The sequence below is a fragment of the Passer montanus genome, unplaced genomic scaffold (genome assembly GCF_014805655.1).
Source record: "Passer montanus isolate IOZ18808 unplaced genomic scaffold, ASM1480565v1 scaffold139, whole genome shotgun sequence".
NCBI classification, from domain to species: Eukaryota; Metazoa; Chordata; class Aves; order Passeriformes; family Passeridae; genus Passer; species Passer montanus.
In genome coordinates, this window is record NW_024360830.1 from 4,631 (window position 1) to 18,368 (window position 13,738).

General features: G+C 47.8%; 1 protein-coding gene across 5 annotated transcripts; it reads right to left on the minus strand.

Moving 5' to 3' along the window:
• On the minus strand, positions 1 to 7,407 carry TTPAL (alpha tocopherol transfer protein like). Of its 5 annotated transcripts, none has more exons than XM_039699761.1 (4): positions 7,288 to 7,407; positions 5,510 to 5,962; positions 4,598 to 4,791; positions 1 to 2,882 (listed from the first exon to the last, which is right to left on the minus strand). In XM_039699761.1, the coding sequence occupies exons 2-4, from the start codon at positions 5,946 to 5,948 to the stop codon at positions 2,706 to 2,708; spliced, it is 810 nt and encodes a 269-aa protein (XP_039555695.1). In that variant the 5' UTR covers positions 5,949 to 5,962; positions 7,288 to 7,407; the 3' UTR covers positions 1 to 2,705. The 5 variants fall into 5 exon arrangements, with proteins under 5 accessions (XP_039555695.1, XP_039555697.1, XP_039555696.1 ...); XM_039699763.1 differs by having other exon boundaries at positions 7,263 to 7,372; XM_039699762.1 differs by having other exon boundaries at positions 7,177 to 7,307.
• Between the last annotated feature and the right edge of the window lie 6,331 nt (positions 7,408 to 13,738).

Consider the following 13,738-nt stretch of genomic DNA (forward strand, 5'->3'; position numbering starts at 1 on the left):
GCAGAAGGATAACTAGTGGGGAAAAGGAATCTCGCAAAATAAAAGCACCAATAAGACTTACAGACAATGACCAAAAGGGCCAAAAGACTCGGGATGGAAAAAGGGAAAAATTCGATAGGCCAGTTAATCCTACCCACTATGCTGGCAGTGGATTTTACTCAGCTCTAGCATTGATGTTAACAATATGGTTATTAACTAAAGAAGCACAAGGAGATAGTCAGGCAAGTCATGAACCCTTTAAATGGTCTTTAATAAGATGGGAAGATCAACAAGTGATTCAAGTGGTAACCACCTCAGGAAACCCCCCCTCCTTCGCCTGCCAACTCTGTGACATCATTAGGATACGTCCGTGTCTAAATAAGAGAGGGTTTTACTTTTGCCCAGCTTCTAACCCAGGAAAGTCGTATTGTAATTACCCTGGGGAATATTACTGTGGGTATTGGGGCTGTGAAACAGTGGCTTACCCATTCTCACCAGGAGGAACAAAGGATGAATATATCATAGCAGAATGGCGACCTACAGGTTGCACCCCTCCGCGTATAGAATGGAACACCGGGATAGCGGATGCGGGAAATTGTCAGGGGATAAGAATTAATGTTACAAAAGAAAAAGTGGGGGATGTTGCCTGGACAATTGGAAAAACCTGGGGAGCCAGACTATGGGAACCTGGAAAAGACCGAGGGGGGCACTTCCTCATAAAACGAGAACCTATTCCCCACGATCCAGACCCCATAGGGCCAAACCCAGTAATTATTGGGGAAGAAGAAAAAGGGGAATGGAGTAACAATAATTTAACAGTAGAAAACTCTACCGAGGGATGGAATCAATCAGAAAATTAGCCAGTCACTGCCCAATCCACTCGGAAATATAGTGCACTGTGGAAAGTAATGCAAGCTACATTTGAGGTCCTCAACAGTACATACCCAAATTTAACCAAGGAGTGCTGGTTGTGTTATGCCGTTAATCCACCTTTTTATGAAGCTTTGGGAACCACAGCACAATCTAGGAGGGTTAATGGAAGTAATCCACGAGAGTGCTTCTGGAAGAAAGGCAAGGAGCAAACTCCAGGAATATCAATAGCCCAAGTAACAGGGAAAGGAAGGTGCATAGGGAACATACCTCCTGACAAAGAGCACCTGTGTCAAGTAAAGATGTCAATCACTAGACCCGAAAAACCAGCTCAATGGCTTCTCCCCGTGGTAAATACTAAATAGGTATGTAACATGCTAGGGGTGACCCCATGTATATCCATACCTAACTTTAATGAATCATTTGAGTATTGCATACAAGTTATGATAGTTCCCCGGATCATATACCACCCAAAGGAGTACGTATATGAACATCAGATCACTCCTGAACATCATTTATCAAAAAGAGAACCTTTTACGGCTACGGCTCTTACAGTGGCCGTACTATTGGGCATAGGGAGAGCAGGAGTGGGAACAGGAGTAGCTTCTTTAGTAAACCAGCAAAAAGGCATGAGAGACTTAAGGGTCTCAGTAGACGAGGATCTGAGTAGAATTGAAAAGGCAATAGATGGACTAGTCAAGTCAGTAAGATCCCTATCGGAAGTCGTGCTTCAGAATAGACGAGGATTAGACTTGCTGTTTTTGCAACAAGGGGGGTTATGTGTAGCATTACGAGAAGAATGTTGCACATACGCAGATCATACTGGAATAGTAATAGATACAATGGCAGAGCTTAGAAAACAATTGGAGCAACGTAAAAAGGAAAGAGAAGCCCAACAAAGCTGGTATGAATCATGGTTTAACCACTCTCCTTGGCTTACAACACTCCTGTCCACTATAGCAAGACCTCTAATATTATTCATTTTAACATTAACCTTTGGGCCCTGTATTTTCAACAAACTAATCAACATAGTAAAAGGAAGATTAGAGGCTGCCCACCTCATGCTCATTAGGGCGAAATATGAACCTTTAAATGGAGGGGAGACAGAGAACTACCTGGAACTCAGCAGAAGGGAGCTTGCCAGATTCAGTGAACAAAAAGAGTAAAATAGAAAAAGGGGGGAATTGTGATGGGAACATGACCTTTTTGTTCACTAGAAACAGGAGGGGACATAATGTAAATAAGTAACTGTCAGTTGGAATGTGATAACTAGCTTGCGAAATTGAGAAACCGCAAAAGACAAACACTGCCGAGCTAATCAACCACAAGTTGTTCCAAGTCTTAGGTTCAGGGAGAGAGCACGGAGGAAGACCATCAAGGACCTTCATCAGCGACCACCAGAAGGCAGAAGAAGACCCCCCTAGCAACAAAGCGGACATGCGCAGAGAGACACTGGAAGGAGGAAGGATGGGGGCATAAAAGAGGAACGGAACAACCCTCGGCACGGCAGTTGGTGGAGCGGTGACTCCCCTGTCACCCAGCGCTGCAATTTGCTTTCTCTTTTCTGTAATAATAAATTGGCTTTGAATTGGCTCAGATGGCCTGTTGTGCTCATTTATAACACTACTGGGCCAAATAATCCAACCACAGGGGTAATGTCCTGGATACAGAGCATTGTACTAAAGTTCCACATTAATATTTTGCAGTATTGACTTCCTCAAAGTTTCTGTCTCTCAGAGAATTTTCCCAACAGGCATACTTTTTAAAATTTAAAATTTAAAATTTAAAGCAGAAAGTAAAATGGCACCAACATTTTTCTAACTGTCAAGTATTATAATTTTTCTTTTTTTTTTTACTTAAGAGTGGCCAAGCAAGGAACTTACAAACATTAATCTTAATGTTAAAATCACATAGATCCTTACCCTGTTTGCAATCTTTTCCTTCAGAAAAGGCTTGATGATTGCAAAAATGCCTTTGAATATACGAGGCTCATTTATTATGTTAACAGCCTTTATTCGAATGGGGAATCCATCCTAAAGGGTAAAGAAAATTTTTATAAAGCAGTTTAAAAAACATTTGCCATCTTTCTCTTTTTAAAATTTTCTGAGACTGACTGCCAGTACAACCCACTGGCTCCCCACCTTTAATCTGAGGTACCAACATAAACCAATACAAAAGAAATTCAACTTGTTACAGGGAGCAGTCCTAGGATGACATCTTGTGAGCATAAAAACAAAATCAAGATACAAGAAAACCCTCAAAAAATACACTTCTGTCAGTAAATCCTCATTTCTAATGTTGATGCTTATCTCCCCTGACAAAAACACTTAGACAACCCCTGTCCTTTGGGTATGCCCAGCCTTGACAAGGATGCAGTCACAAAGTGATGTCTGCAGCTCCTGAGGAGTGCACCACACTCCGTGCCAGAGCAGGCTGCTTCTAACAGTGTGTCCAACAAGATCTGGTGCCCAAGACACTAAAATGTGTTTTTATGTGAAGAAGGAATCAAATATCACTAGGAAACACTGTTTCCCATACAGGCCAGTTTAAAACAACAGCTTATTATGGGATTTTTGCTGCAGAAATATTTGCAGAAATATTTTTCATAGGCAAAAGCTCATGATCAGCACTTCAGGACTCAGTGAGGCTTCTCTCCTCTATAATGAGCTCTGCTTGGAGTGAAAAGCAGACAAGAGGCACTGCTGGAATATTTTTCTCCATAGGAACGTCAGTGAATTACCTCATCTTTACAGCAGCTGCAGCTCAGCAAGGTTGATGCAACACATTCATATTCCACCATACTTTTATGTCCTTCCCCAAGTCCAGCTATTGTTTTGTGAATATCTTCCAGTAGGAACTGCAGGACACCCATGGCTTTATTTGTACAAATTAAATATGGGCTGACAGTTAAATGACACATTTAGATCATAATGTAAAGGAGTGAGTTCTTATAAAGGCCCTCCTTAATTCAGCAGTCTCATCTCCTACACTCCCCTGATTCACCCTGGCCTTCCTGATCCCATGGATACAATAAAGGATGTAACCAGCTCAGGCCACGACAAAATGAACCCATTAAGAGAAGTTTTCTCATCTCACTCCTCCAGACTGTATCAAAATCATCAGACCTTTGGCCACTTTGGCCAGGCTACTCCCAAGTCCTTTCCCCTTCCCATTTTGTCCAGCTTCACTGTGTTTATATCCTTGCTCTAACTTGCTCTCCAACACTTTCCTTCCACACATCCAGGCAGAGCTGTTTTCATTATGTCTCTTGTGCTAAAGAAACCTCTGTCTTCAGGGCATGGATGGAAATCCTCCTCAAATCAAACCTATTCAAAAGTCCTCCTAATATTTTTGCAGCAGCACTTGAGCTGGAACCTGCACTTGCCCCATGGTTGGCTCCATCTCAGCTGACAGGAACCATTTAAATATCAGGCCATTTCCTCACTGTCTCATCCCTAACTGTAATTCTCTGCTCTCTTCCTTCCTTACCATTACCTAGCAGAACTGCTTTTGTCTGCTCCAACTCAAAGTCTGCACTTCTAATGCAAATTTAGTTTTAGGGATGCAAAAGTCAAAAAAAGGGGCAAGTGAGGTAAGTTTGCTGTAAGGGTGTGAGAAACTGGTTGGGCAGAGACTTGTTTAACTCTGCCAAGATGATGACATTCGTGGTGACATAGTCAAGAACTCTACACACAGAGGCAGTCATTTACAATGCACAAGCTTATTTTCCCACCAGTTCAGGTCTTACCTGAAGAATTCCAATCACTTTTTTGGCTACAAAAGGACCAAAATGAGACGCCTTAGATAAGCTGACTCCTTTGTAGTCTGCCAGGATTACAATTCCATTCACCTGGGTCTCTTCGGACTGAATGAGTTTTTCTAAGGTTAAGTATATGGCACGAATGTTCTCAGTAATCGGATAATTACTGGGTGTCCATCTGTCTGAGGTTACAAGACAGGGATGGTAAGTCGGAGAGTGAAGATAAGCTAACAATACACATTCCAAAAAAACTGATTTTCTGTTTTCCTGGACTCAAAAGTTAGTCTGCATAGCCACAGTTCTAGTTCAGAGCAGCCTTTCTTAAGCAAGAGGGAAATGGCAACTCATGTTTACTTCAGGGAGCAAAGGCAATGGTTTTAAGAACCCCGTTCTCCACCCAGCACAGCTCATTAATAGCAGTTTCAGCTCAGAAAGAAGGCAGGTAAATGGAAAAGAGGAGAATGAATGGAGAGAAATTTACAGCAAGCCTGGCAGCACCAAAAGCACATGAAAGACTCTGATCATTTACACAGGAGTCAGAGCTATAGGCTTCTCTCTCTGCTTATTGAAAAAACAAATTACAAGCTTCTAAGGGTAGGCCAGCAGACCTGTTTCAATCTGAGTGACTGCATAATAATTTTCCTTGAATTTTCCTAATATTTCATCGACCCACCTCACTGCATTTCCATTTTGCCATGACCACAGCTATTGCTGACACAGGAAAAGAAACTGGAATAATGCCGGCTAAGGACCAGCACATCCCTTCCCCAGTCAGCTTTTCAGATCTGAGAGAGCCCACATACTCTGTGCAAGCCACCAGTGTTCACAGCAGAGCAGGGACAGGCTTTTGGCCCAGACACACCTCGAGGACAGGGAACAGACACACTCAGGACTGAGTACCTGGGCGGATGCAGACGACATGACGTCCCTGCGGGTCCCGGTGGGGCAGCACAGTGACAAAGCCTGACTCCAGGACAGGCTTTATGGCAGATGGCTTCAGGTTACTGAACACCTCTGGCCAGGTCCTCCTGCAGGTGTGGTAGTTCACCAGGAGCTGAAGCGCTCGATCGTAATCAAACTTCCTGGCTCGGAGGAACCTCAGCAAAAAAGCATCGTCCAGGCAGGTCCCCAGGGAGGGATAGTCCTTGCACACCATATCCCGCAGCGCCTGCACGTCACGCAGCCTCCATTCAGGCTTCTCCTGGAGCTCCTCCCGGGCTTTGGTAACAAGATCAGGAGACAGGGTGCAAACATACTTTGGCCGGTCTGGCAGGAGCTCACTGTCTGATGGAGACCCTGCTGACGGACTTGTCCTGGTGCAGTCGCTCTCTCCTGACATGATGCAGCAGGAATCTGTCAAGAAACAAGTGCTGCACGTGACAAACAAACCCACAGACTCACAACCAGAGTGACTGTTTACATATTTTTTATGTTTCCTCTGTTTCCTAACTGAAGACGCTGCCTTTCCAAGAACCAGTGCTACAGTCAAGGCACACTGCTCATTTTAATTCTCCTACCAGGATTAGAAAGTGCAAGTGACTCTAATCTCTTTAGCCTACCTAGCAGGTGGAATTGCTGCCTTGGAATGAAACCTAACCAATTAAAGTTAAAATACAGAATCACACAGCTTCACTGCAAAACACAGAATTTAATTTAACGTTTATTTCCTATGTCCAGTTGAAAACTAAAGAAAAGCAAACATCCCAGTTTGTCATGATTCTCACATTTGGTCAAATTACGCCCTGTTCTGAGAAGCTCCCCCATCTAAGCCCAGCCAGCCAGGCATTTTCCTTAACTCCTCAGGCAAACATATTCACTTACCAGCACCTCTGCCCAGGTGAATGTTTTGAGCAATTCAGGAGGAGCATTCAGAAATGCTGCAGTGCCCAGACTGGATGAGCAGGTAAGAAAATTGCTTATGCCAAGCACTGCATGGATACTGAGGCTAGCTTAATCTAGCTTGAACTTTTCAGTACAATGCCAATATGTCTGACTTGGGAGCTTAAATTCCAAATCCAGTCACAAGTGGACAGAGATGAGTAAAAATTAGAAAATCACGAGCCTGCCGTAATTCCTGTAGCTGGACCTGGCAGTGCAACACGGCTTTATTTGCTGAGCTGTCCGCACTCAGTCACGCACAGCCCATCACACCGCCCCGGGCGATCACTCGGAACCTGCCACAGGGACACCTGGCACCCGTACCGCGGGCACCCCCTCAGCGCCGCCCGAGCTCCCACCCCACCGGGCCCGGCACCGCTCCCAGGGAGCGCTGGACCCCGGGGCGCAGCCGGGGCTCGGCAGCGCCCAACCCCGCCGGGGCCCGACAGACTCCCCCGGCTCCGGGCCCGCACCCGCCCGTGCCGGAGCTCCCGGGCCACAGACCCCAGGCCCCACAACCCGACTGTACCGGAGCCCCCAGGGCCGCAGCCCGCCCGCACCGGAGCTCCCGGGCCCCGGAGCTCCCAGGCCCACAGCCCGACTGTACCGGTGCTCCTCGTCCCGCAGCCCGCCCGTGTTGGAGCTCCCGGCCCCGCAGCCCCCAGGCCAGGCCCATAGTCTGCCCGTACCGGAGCTCCCGGTCCTGCAGGTCCACACCCGCCCGTACGGGAGCTCCCGGGGCCCCGAAGCTCCCAGGCCCACAGCCCGACCGTACCGGAGCTCCCGGGCCCTGAGCCCACCTGTGTCGGAGCTCCCGGCCCCGCACCCGCCCGTGCCGGAGCTCCCGCGGAGCAGCCGCGTCCCGGAACGGCCCCGGAACGGCCCCGGAACGGCCCCGGCCGCTCGGAAGTGACGCGGGCGCCGCGCCTGCGCCATGGCCCCGGGGCGGGCCGCGGCCCCGGCAGGTGCGGAGCGTGCGGCGGGGCCGCGCTCGGCCTGGGCCAGCCCCGGGACTGCCGCCCTGTGTGCCGTCTGCTCCGTGCAGCGAGAGCCAGCCCGGGGATGCTCCCCGAAGGGACGCTGCCCTTCAGTTCCAGAATTTTATACTTTTTAATATACATTTATATATATATATTATTTTTTTATATATATTTATATATATACATATATATACTCATATATATACACATATATATACACACGTGTATGCATACATCTACACAAATATATGTAAATAATACGCATATTTTACAAAGCGCATTTTATAAATACATTTTACACTTGTAAAATACATTTTATATGTATAGAATGTATTCTTGTAAAAATATTTTTATTATGCATATATGTGTGTATATATACATATGTATGTGTGCATATACATTCAAATACACTTGTGTGTACACTTACATGTACATACGGATATATGTAACATGTGTATATAATATATATTAATTGGGTGTATAATATATAAGTGTGTATATAATATATGTAATTATATAACACAGCACGTCTATGTATATAATCTATAGATTACATAGTATTTTTATATAGTATATAATCACATATATAAAGATACTTTTAAAATATGTATATGTATATATACACAGGTATATGTATAAAAATATACATGTATAAAATTACATATATATATATATATAAACATATATATTTTCTATACAAATATGTATCCCAGGGCTCTCCCTGCCAGCCTGAGCTGGTGTGGGATCATTCAATGCAGGCTCCAGGCAAGCACAGCTGGGTGTAAACAGGGCCTGAGAGATGTCCCGGCTGTATCCTGGATTTAAACCACAACAGAAGGACTAACTGTTCATAAAAAGAGAATTTGGGGTAGCTCGGCTTTGCGTTGGTTTCTGACAGGACAGAAAACCGTGTTATCCCACAGGAGGTGGTGATGGCTGGCCTGGCCGCATGGGATTTGTAATAAAAAGGATGAGGATGGTCACTGCCAGGTTTGCTGCATTAAAAGCGCTCTCGCGGAGCGCTGGGGAGGGGGAATGACTTTAACCCGCAGCTGGAGGGACACACAGGCTGCTTGCAGAGGGCTCAGCATCCTGCGGGGATGCCCCTGGGGCGCGGTGGTTTCCCTGTCTCTCCTCCCGCTGTAACCGTGCTCTCTCTCAGCCGGGAGAGGGAGTCGAGGACAGCCGGATAAAGAGCGGGAGCCCCGGGAGGCACAGCAGGAAGCAGGGCCCTGCTGCGGCGCACAGGCTTCAGCTCCGCTTTGTTTCTCTGCCCAGGGTTCACCCTTCCGAAGTAGAAAAGGTTTCGGTGGCGCTGTACCTGGTAAGGGAGATGGCAGCAAATGGTGTGTCACCGGTGTCACCTGCAGAGAGCTGCTCCAGGGAAGGGCAGTGCATCCAGTCCAGCCTGTGCTCATGGTCAAGCCCAGACCCGGGTGCAGCCTGGCAAGCTGGTGCCTGAAGCTGGGTCCAGTTTGGATCTGAGTAAACTGGACCTGTTTGTGATGTTGCTCCGTGCCCTTTCCAGTGGATTTGTGGGATAAATGAGGTTGGGAGGGACCTCAGGAGGACAAGAGATTTTGTATTGCTTCCATTTGCATTCATACAGCTCCTGGGCACAGAGACCTGACAGAAGCAGCCAGGTGGGACCTGGAGTCCCAGGTGTGTGCTGTGGACAGGGATCTGTGGCCTGCCAGCTGAAGGGATGACAGAATTTCCTGGATCACCTGATCCACCTAATTGCTGATCTGAGAAAAGGCTTCAAAACACCAAACAGCTGGGAAGTACTGGAGCTGCAAACAGGAATTTATGCTAAAGGTTGCAAAATCTGCTTGGAATTTGTACCTCTCAAACAAGAGAAGAAAATTTAGCAGGGAGGCGACAGTTCCAGTCCTGACTGGATAATGGCTGCTGCAACAGGGTGTTAGGAGTGAGCAGGGGTGGTTGAAAGGAGTGACATGTGAAACAAGCTCTGTTTTAGGGAACAAGAAGGGCAGGAAACGAGGGAGAATCGGTAACAATCAATTGAGAGAAATGGACAATGAAATTAGAATCAGAGCAAGAGCCTTAGGCAGGTGAGAGAGAATGATGAAGGAAAGTAGAAGTGAGGATACTGAGCAGTGAGTGAAATATAATCTGGAGATGGCCCCCAAATGAAGTGACTGCCTTACCTCAGCTTTTTTTATGTGGAGAATGTTGAACTTATGGAGCGCAGTGGGTGGTGAATGGAAGTGAGGGGGTTCAAACATCAAGCCAAGTTGTTGGGGGAGTTTGAAATACTGGCACAGGAAATCACAGGAACTGTAGCAAGAGCTTCTGTAATTTACTCTTCCTGGTGTTGGCATCCTGTGACTAGAAACCAGTAAAGGCAGGACCTGTCTATAAGGAAGTAAAAGCTAAAAACTGAAAACAAACATCCAGGAACTGACAGTCCCAGGAGATGTCATAGCTGTAGCCTGAATTAAAATTCTCCTTCCTAGGAAGGAGAGTTTTGTCCTTGCCCACTGCATCAGAAGGGAGAAGGACATGCTGCACCACATGCCCACAACCCTCCCCAGCTGAGAGGAGATGAACCCCACCAACTCTGCCACTCCATCAGGTCCAAACCTACAGTCTGTGCAGGAGTTTTCATCAGGAGTTGTGTTGTGACCTTGGGAACCACACCCAGAGCCCCGTGGGGAGTCCAGCCCTCCTCATGTTCATCTCTCCTATCACATGTGATTCATACCTTTCTCAGCTCCGCTCCTGGGTGCTCCCATGCTCTGCCGTTGTGTTATAAATGAGTGGCTGTTGGTGTTGGTTGATATTTAATGAACTCTATGTAATACTCTTTACTTGTTTACTTATCCGATCCCAGTCTTAATACCCAGCCTGGGAAAGTTATCTTGGCTTCTTTAAGCTTTTCCACCATTAGCAATAAACGTTTTACAGTCTTGGCAAGCTGAGGCTGAAAAGCGAGAGCATGACTTCAAACAGCACTGCTCACAGAGAAGGCTTTAAACTGATATTAAACCACTAAACTGTGCAAACCTAACAGTCCTGTCATAAAGATAATCCCTGAGCAGTTCAGTCCAGGAGGGGCTCTGGTGCTTGGGTTGCAGGTGGAACTTCTGGGCCCCACAAACTACAGAACCCTTTTGGGCAACTCAGTGTCAGAGCAGGGAGCCATTCATGCTGCAGTGCTGGACAAGCTCTGCCTGAGTGCCAGGGCCTCCATCTCAAAGCTGAGCTGCTCCTCCTGCACCAGTGCAGCAGAATGGGAAGGGCTGTAGGGGAGCAGCACTCCCTACAAATCACCCCAGGCAGGGCCATGCCAGGCTCCAGACATGGTGCCTGGCTGTGATACAATCCAGCAGCTCTGCTCTGTGCTCAGGGATGAAGTGACTAAGAAAATATGCCCTAAATGACCGTAAATATTCCACTCAAAGCCTGGAAGTGTGCATCCTCCAGAACAGGCTTCTGTGCCTGCTGTCACCCTGCGTGGGGTGGTGTGGGGAGGGGATCCCACAGATGGGAGCCTCAGGGGGGAGCAGCACACGCCGGGCTGCAGGGGACCATCCCTGCTCTGCTCAGGCCCTCCCCACGCACAGATGGCACACCAGACCCACACACACAGCTATGGAAACAGGCACTAATGTGCAAATGCACACAAATCTGTAGCATCTGCTGCCAGAGCAGTTGTACACAGGCAGGCACCACCACCCGGGTACACAAAGCTGTGCTAAGGTGCTGACAGACCCCCAAAAAGTCAAGTGTGTGGTGGGACACAGACACACAGCCTTACCCCGCCCAGGCTTTGAGGGAAGAATTCCCCTCTCCTTGGCTTTACCAGCTTCAGGATGAGCAGTGTTTTTGCAAAAGCTTGGTGAGGAATGTGCTTGGCAGGACCTCTGAATGTTTTAAATATTACAGGATTTCTGCAGTTTAATTTTATAGAATCACAGAATAACTTCGGTTGGAGGGAACCTTTAAAGGTCATCTAGTCCAACGCCCAGTTTGCTCTGAACTGAGCATTTCCTCTCACTGCATTTCATGATGGAAGGAGAGCAGCTGTCTCTGAGGCAGGATGGGTCCCTGGCAGGATTAACCCTTGAAGGGGCTGTGATGGGGCTGCCCTGGGACCTTGGCAGCTGCTCCTTGCAGCCCCTCCATGGCACAGTCTGCAGCTGTCAGCAACACTCAGGTTTGTTCCTGCAAGAAACCAGTTGGTAAATGGTGGAGGATACTTTCCAGGGGCAGAATGAGGTTGGACTGGGTGCTCCAGCTCTTGGGGTTTTCAGCCTGGGGTTCATCAGAAGCCCATATGTCAGTGGGAAGGAGTGAAGCAGGGCTGGGTTTTACAGTAACCCCTGAGTGGTATCTTTGCACATCTTTGGGGTGAAGGAATTCAGCTGCATGGTGTGAGGGGAGGAGCTGCATGCAAGAAATAGTAGGATTTCAACAGAAAATTAAGAGCCTGGAGTGCTGGAGCTGTCTCCACTGCCTCCTCAATGAGTGTGCAGCACAGCAGGTCTCCCATGTGCTCTCCCAGGTGAGGAAGTGCCACTCTAATCCCACACCTTAGAATATGGTTAAGAGGGGGCTAAAACCCACTGAGAAGTGAGGATCCCAATGGCTGTTCTTTATCTGTGCTGGAAGTGCTGTAGGTCTGAGTCAGGCGTTCTGGGTTTGGCACTAAGGTTTCTCTTTGCTGCTTCTGCCTCAAGCTTTTTTCTCAGTGGCTTGTCCCTGCAAATCAGCTCTGAGTGGATTGCAGGATATGTTTGAGCCAGTGTGCTCCATGTCAGTGGTTAATGGTAAGTAACCCATCAGCAGGATTAATTAAAAAGTGTTTTTAAGGCACAGTGGTGTTTTGGAGAGTCCTGGAAAGGAGCAGAGCATTAGGAGTTACTTTATTGTAATGACTTTCCCAGTCATTGAGGGGGAACCTGTCCTGTTCCAGCCAGTGCTGACACCTGCCTTGGCAGCAGCAGAGAGGAGTTCCTGTCTGACCTGGGATGCTTTCTGCGGTGGGTGTCTATCCAGGCATTCCCTCAGGCACCTCTTGTGCTGTTTCTTGCACCCAGAGCAGTTTCTAGGAGGAGCTGGAGAATCACAACAGCTCCCCCACACCCCTGATCTGGTGTGGGGTCCCCCAGGCTCACAAGGGGTCCCTGGTCTTTGTGAATCCGTGGGGTCCCAAGGGACTGCAGGTTCCAGCCAGGCAGAGCTGCCAGTTGGGAGGGGTTGGAGTGGAGCCTGGCAGCAGAACCCGGGGCTTTGTGTAGCCCACAACTAAACCCCAAGGTTAGGGTGCCTTCAGGCCTCTGGAAGGCTTTGGTCACGATCACGCAAGCCTGGCATCACTCCAGACCCAAAGCCAGAGCAAGGCTGGGAAATCCAGTTCCCAAACCACCTCCTTTCCCAGACCTGGGTTAGACTCAGAGCTCTTCTTCTCCTGGGTTTGAACTGGAGCACCCTGTTGGTCCCAGCAGCCTCTTCCCTCTCACAGGACACTGAACTGCAGGTTGTGACTGCAGGGTTGTTTGTGCCAAGCTCTCCTGCTCACTCTCACATAACGAAGCTGACAATATATTGCCATTTTTATTGGCCTGGCTGGCAATTTTTCAGGTGCTAGGTGTGTTTATGATTGCCAGGGTCACACCTCACTTTGGAATGGGGAGAAGGATTTTAGACATACCCACACCTTACCATTCCTCCTCCAGCCTCTCTGAATGCAGTGTGTGGCCTGAGTTCCCCAGTTGGTTGGTGATATTTGCATTAAGCCCAGAGGGAACAGGCCAGCCTGGCACATGGAATTGCCTGGCTCAGCAGTGCCACGTTGCTGAGCTGTCCCTGCTGCCTCTTGGTGTTCATGACTATCTGTGCCTGTGTGTGCACTTGTAAGTTTAATAGCAGCAATAGTTGCTTTTTGTCAGAGATGATATGCAGGTCATAAAACTTGTTTGTCTTTTTCCCCCCCACCCCCACTAAGATATGAAAGCTGTGGAAAAGGCTCCAAAGCCTGCTGGCTCTTTCAGATGGAACTTATATAAGGAATATGAAAAGAATGCATTTCATAGTGGCCAGAGGACCTAAAAATACCACTTTCACAGATCTTTGCTTGGACATGATGAAAAGATTCCGCAGCTGGAGATGGTGCTCTCCAGGAAATCATCCCTAGGCTGAGCTGCAGGCACAGAAAGCTCTTGTGTTCAAAAACAATGTCAGGGAAGTTGTGTGTCAAAGGCCAATCCTCAGAGCCATCTCCAGTGACATGGGACACGGCCAG